Below are 5,625 nucleotides of genomic sequence, written 5' to 3'. Positions count from 1 at the left end.
ACAAACACATAAAATAATTTTTGAAAGGCAGATCTAGAGGCAGAGACATTTGTCAGATTTCAACATCCTAACAACTGTGGAGACCAAAGACAAAAGGATTTGTATGCTCTTTGGGGTCACCTTACCTGGAGAACAAATTGTTAAAAAAGACTGTCTCAAATGAGGTAGAAAGTAAGACACAATAGCCCCACACACTGGCACCCATCCACACACAGGACACATAAAAGCACAAGAAACAACGCACAGTAGAAACAGAACCATCAACATTTATTTACTACTGGAAAATCAGATAACAGCCAGTATTTAGGCACTTGAAAAAATTTGGTGAACAAACTGACAAAAACTTCATGTTTACCCTCACATGCCAGTGTCATGGGACAGCACATGGAAGGAATAATCTGAATGTTAAATGAAAGAGCTTAACTGGCTAACTCCCTAACAGGCTTCTAATGTGCAGATGAGACCCTGAGGCTGAATCCCTGCTCACCCGGAGGTGTGAGCGCTTCATTCTGATTTGTGGAACTTCCTGAGGTGACTGTGGTATGTGGATGACTGGCGGAAGCTGCTATCACACAGGGAGCAGGAGTATGGCTTCTCTCCTGTGTGGATCCTCTCATGAGCCTGCAGGTTGGTCTTGTATCGGAAGGCCCTTCCACAGGCATCACATGTGAAAGGCTTCCCTGCCTTGTGTATGACCTCATGAACTCGAAGTTCCGAGACTTGGTGAAAGCCTGTCTGGCACACCTTACAGAAGAATGGCCTCTCCTTCTTGTGGATTTTCGGGTGGATGGAGAGGTTGCAGGGATATTTGAAGGTTCTGGGACATTCCTCGCATTTGTATGGTTTGGGTCTCTCTGGAGTCTCTCTTGGTTACCCTTAAAGGTGGAATTTGCCTCATGATTCTGGAAAAGAGGGACAGACTTAGGGGTAGATTGCTCTGGCCTGCAGAGGAAGCCTGGGACCTCCATAGGGACAACTCCAGGAGAAGCTGCCCACAGAGACATGTCTAGGGACCTGCGGGTACTGCACACTGGTATTCTTAAATCCTGAGGCTCTCTGTAAGAAACGCCTTCCACATCAGGTACAGAGTACTGCTCTCCCTGGATAATGAAAATGGAATCTCCCTCACTTGTGAGACGAATAACCCCGCCACTCACATCAGTAGCATTGTAGCCGTCTCCAGTCTCCTCAGACTGCTCGGTGAGGGAGAGAAACACTGGCTGTACCTCCAGAAGGACCTCTTCAGAAGAAGGTGCCCTCAGGGACACTTCCTGGGACCTGGAAGTATCTTGAGTCACTCTTCTGGAAACCTGTGGGACTCCATAAGAAACATCCCTGTCTTCAAACTCCTGATATTGCACTCTCTGGAAGGTGCAAAGGGAATCCCTCACAGTTCCAGCACTATTAACACCGTCACTTCCAACACTAGTGTTCCAAGGGGGTTGGCAGCCATCGTCTGTATTTTCATGTCCTGTGACAAATAAGACAATTGATAAAACTGTACACAAGTAGAGAATCACACGGCAGCCCTCTTCTGTCCAGCCTGACTCCCCTGCTGCCAAGAACACATCTTTGGGGATCTCCAAGAGTGCCCTTGTGTTCTCTTGTGCGGGAGTTGTTGCTACCTTCTGTTGCTCCAAATGTGCGATGACTTCTTTTAAGGGCTTGTTCTCAGAAAAGAGGGCTTCCTGCCCGTGCATGGCTACATGGACCTGTAAACAAAGCCAGTGACCACCGTGAGCCTCTGCAGTAGTCTCTAGCCTCTGGGCAGTGAAGGAGCAGCGCTACTCCATCTTAAGGTTAGGAACCTTATTACAAGGTCAAAATAGAATCATTGCATTTTTGGTTTTTTTGTAAAACTTGAATTTGATCATATCTTGGCCCATTTTCTGAAATTTGACTAGTTCTGAAGCCTATACTCTTACTATGAGCTGTATGAGCTGACCTCCACCCTGACAAGTTTTGAAATGTTCAGACAAATTCCTATATAAACAATCCCCCCACCTCCCCTTACACCATCAGTTTTTAGAGGGATATAAACCCCACTGTCTGTTGGTTCACTGTGATTTTCTCAAAGCCAACCTGTGAGAAACAGCCTTGTCTGACATAAAACAGGGCTTGCTTAATTCATGCAAAAGTTTGTGTGATTGTCTTTACCCTCATACTGTCATGAACTTAACTACAGGTAATTGTAACTTTCAGTCTGGAATCCTCGGGATCTCTATGCACACTCTGTAGTAGATACCACATTGGTGTCTTGGCCTCAGACAGACAGGTGGCTCCTTCTCAAAGGCCACTTAAGAGAGATGGCCCTGTGTGAGAGAGACTATCAGTGTGGGGGACAGTCTCCACTGGTATTCCTTCAGTGGGTCAAAGGCGGGTAACTGTTATATTCATTTAGCGTCCCCAGGGTCTCCATGTTAACTGCACAGTGGATGCCCCTGTAACGTCCTAGCCTCAGACAGGCAATGGTTAGTCCTGTCCTGGAACTGTGTGATGCTCCATAGTCATTCTGAAGTCATTCCCACCTCCAGCCATTGGTCCTTAAGTGGCCGCTCCCTATCAGTCACTTCACTTTTCTGTGTGAGTGGGCTTTCTTTTAACACTTATATGTTTTTTGTCCCTCCCATGACACTGTTGCCCTAAACAATAATCCTTGACCAAAGATGTCCTTATCAAGAAAGCTTTAATTTGGGAAAGGGGGAGGTTTTATTTATTTATTTATTTATTTATTTATTTATTTATTTATTTATTTATTATTGAACCCTTAAACAAAAATCACACCTGTCTGAATCAAGACCTACACCTACATTGTCTGACTAGGACACGCTCTGCCTCCGCTCTGAGGAACAAGACTGTATATTATGACAGCAGTTTGCTTGGAGTTTAGATTCAACCATGAAATTCTTAATATAAAACAAAGCCCAAGTGTGGACAAGGAATAAAACCAACTGCAAGGAGAACTCAAACAGTGGGGAAGGGAAGGTCCCCATACCTATGAAAGGGATCATGTTTTAGACCCAAGTTCTTGGCCAGCCTGGGCTACACTACGAAACCATACTTCAAATGGGAAAACAAAAACAAAAACCTAGAAACAAACTGAAATATATAAAACCAAAAGAAGTGATTTGCATAGCAATGACATCATACAATGTGTGAGGTTTCATTTCTAATGTGTGTGTGTGTTTATGTGTGTGTATATATATATATATATACAAACATTAGATACACATATATGTGTGTATTTATACATATATATTCACACACATTGGGACAAATATATATATATATATATTTGTCCCTCCCATTGACTACTAGCCCTAGACAAGTATCCTTGATCACAGATGTTCTTAACAAGAAAACTTTAATTTGGAACCCCCTGGATCTCAAAATTAAAGTTGAAAATTTTCTCCACCTTGGCAACTTTTATCACTGACTGAGAAATACACAAATCCAGCCACTAGAAGAAGATTCAATGTATTTACATTCACATTACATCTTTCAAGGTTTGAAAATTTGAACTGAAGCACCAGTATTCATTAAGGCAATTCTTATGACACTGACACTGTTGTGAATGGATGTGACAGCGCTAGTTCAACATCAGAGTCCTTGCTCAGCTGCTGTGCACCTCAGTTTTCTGGATAGGACATCTAACTGGCGAGCATTAGCCAATCTGGAAAGCAAGGTAGTCACTTGACTACCCAGAGTCTGCCTTGTACGTACAGGGACTGAGAGACCAAATCTTCTGGGTTCAGACTCTAGCTTAGAGAGGCTAACCTAAGGTTGTACTCAAGTTAACAAACAGGCTGGTAACTAGCAGCGGTTTCCAGGCTACCCCAAAATAATACCTGCATCTAGCACCAGTTTCCAGGTTATTCCCCAACAATTTTGCCACCCCAGGCTACAAGTCCGGCCCTGACACTTCACTTCCTAATGTCTATCAATCAGGAGAAAAACAGAAGTGATGTTTATGGTTTAGGTCTCAGTACCAGCCAACGATGTTAAAGGCCATAATGGCCCCCCAGTCAGATGTATACCAGACTAGAGACCCCTTTCTTGCCCCTATGAATGCTTGCCTAAAATTAGGCTCAGAGCTCCAACTTCCTGCTGTGCCTCAAAGTCAAGTTTGAATAAAAAGAGTCTAATGCAGTTGCATTACATATAGCTCTCAGTGTGCTTTTGAGGTTCACAAACTTTTCATGGTACAACAGGATCAGAGAGTAGTGCTGAGAGTCAAGAGATAAGATGTGAGCTAAGATTCCAACACAGTTCTCACAATTAGATATGACTGAGCCATCCTCCAGACAGAAGGCATTTCCTCTAAAACCCTTAAATTCTTGTCCAAACGTCAACGCCACAGTCTCTCTGAAACAATGTAAATATACTACATTTAATTAGAACCATCAATCATTTGGTGGTAACCTTTCTGATTTATTCATGCTAATTTAGAGTACTGCAAATTCCAACATGTAATGATTTATAAGGTGGAACAATCTCCCTAGTAACAAAATCTGCAACTTCCTAGAACTTTTTCCTATTATAAGTGACTGCATTTCCTCCCCACATAACCATTTCTTACCCCAGGAACTCACCATGACAGGAGGCTTCAAGTACTTATCAGTCAGCCCCTCCATGAATCTCCTCATGTTTCTGCCACTGGATTTCCACTTCTCTGTCAAAGCAAACTTGTCCTTGCAGTGCCCAGTGAGGAGAAACTGCTCCAAGACCAGTTGAGAGATCATCTGCTTCTTGCTCTGCTTCTCTGGCTGCAACCAAGAGGTGAACATTGCCCAGAGTGTTTGCAGCTCCTGCTTTGCCAGGGAGCCATGGTTGTTTGGAGAAACACTGACCTGAGAACTTGCTAAGTGAGAGATGTCTTCTCCCCACTGCATAGCAGAAGCCTGGGTTGAAATAAACTCTGCGTAGTCTAATTCAAAGTCATTTGATGATGATGTGGACCTAAAGGTTTCTCTGAACTGTGAAGCCATTGTGATGAAAATCCTCAGAAAAATTCAACTATGGCAATTTGGCGTTTGTCTTCTTACTTGAGGCCTGGTTCAACAATTGGTGAATCTGTAAAAGCTATAAGGAAAAAGGAAAAAGAAGAGACAAGTGAAGTAAAAGATCAGCTGAGCTTTCTCGATTTCTGTCACAGTGGGTTTACTAGCTACCTGACAATTGCCTTACTACATCAGAAAAAAATCAAACAAAATATTGGAGAGATACCTCCCCTACTGATTGATCACAGTTGGAATCCTATGTCAGACTCAGCTTTGTGTCTCTAGTGCAATGCTTGATGCTTTCCGTGGGCAGAACACATCTTATCACACATAGTATGTCTCTGTGCTCAAAGGGGACAGTGCACTCTGGAAGGGAGTGTCAAGACTGGTGTTTATTTCAGACTTCTGAGCCTGGGCTTTCACATGTGGCTCGTCCTAAAATTGTTAAATTGTCATCATTTCTGGAGAATTTTGGACCCCAGATACTTCAAGGAACAAGGCCAAACCCTTGCAAGTGGACTGAGACAGTACCAGAGACCTTCTTGAATATGTCTCTGAATCACAAAGAAAAGGCAGAGGTTGAACAGGGCTCGTCTTTGTAAGCAGAGATAGGCTTGTATAATTT

The 5,625-nt window shown here is 43.2% G+C and overlaps 1 protein-coding gene across 1 annotated transcript; it reads right to left on the bottom strand.

Moving 5' to 3' along the window:
• Window positions 1-446: 446 nt before the first annotated feature.
• LOC127694518 (zinc finger and SCAN domain containing protein 4F-like) lies at window positions 447-4,988 on the bottom strand. The gene is made up of 2 exons (XM_052196011.1): window positions 4,593-4,988; window positions 447-1,712 (listed from the first exon to the last, which is right to left on the bottom strand). The coding sequence occupies exons 1-2, from the start codon at window positions 4,986-4,988 to the stop codon at window positions 447-449; spliced, it is 1,662 nt and encodes a 553-aa protein (XP_052051971.1).
• Between the last annotated feature and the right edge of the window lie 637 nt (window positions 4,989-5,625).

This window comes from Apodemus sylvaticus, chromosome 10, assembly GCF_947179515.1.
Source record: "Apodemus sylvaticus chromosome 10, mApoSyl1.1, whole genome shotgun sequence".
NCBI lineage: Eukaryota > Metazoa > Chordata > Mammalia > Rodentia > Muridae > Apodemus > Apodemus sylvaticus.
The sequence above is the reverse complement of the archived record's forward strand: the minus strand, read 5'-3'. Positions and strand labels throughout refer to the sequence as shown.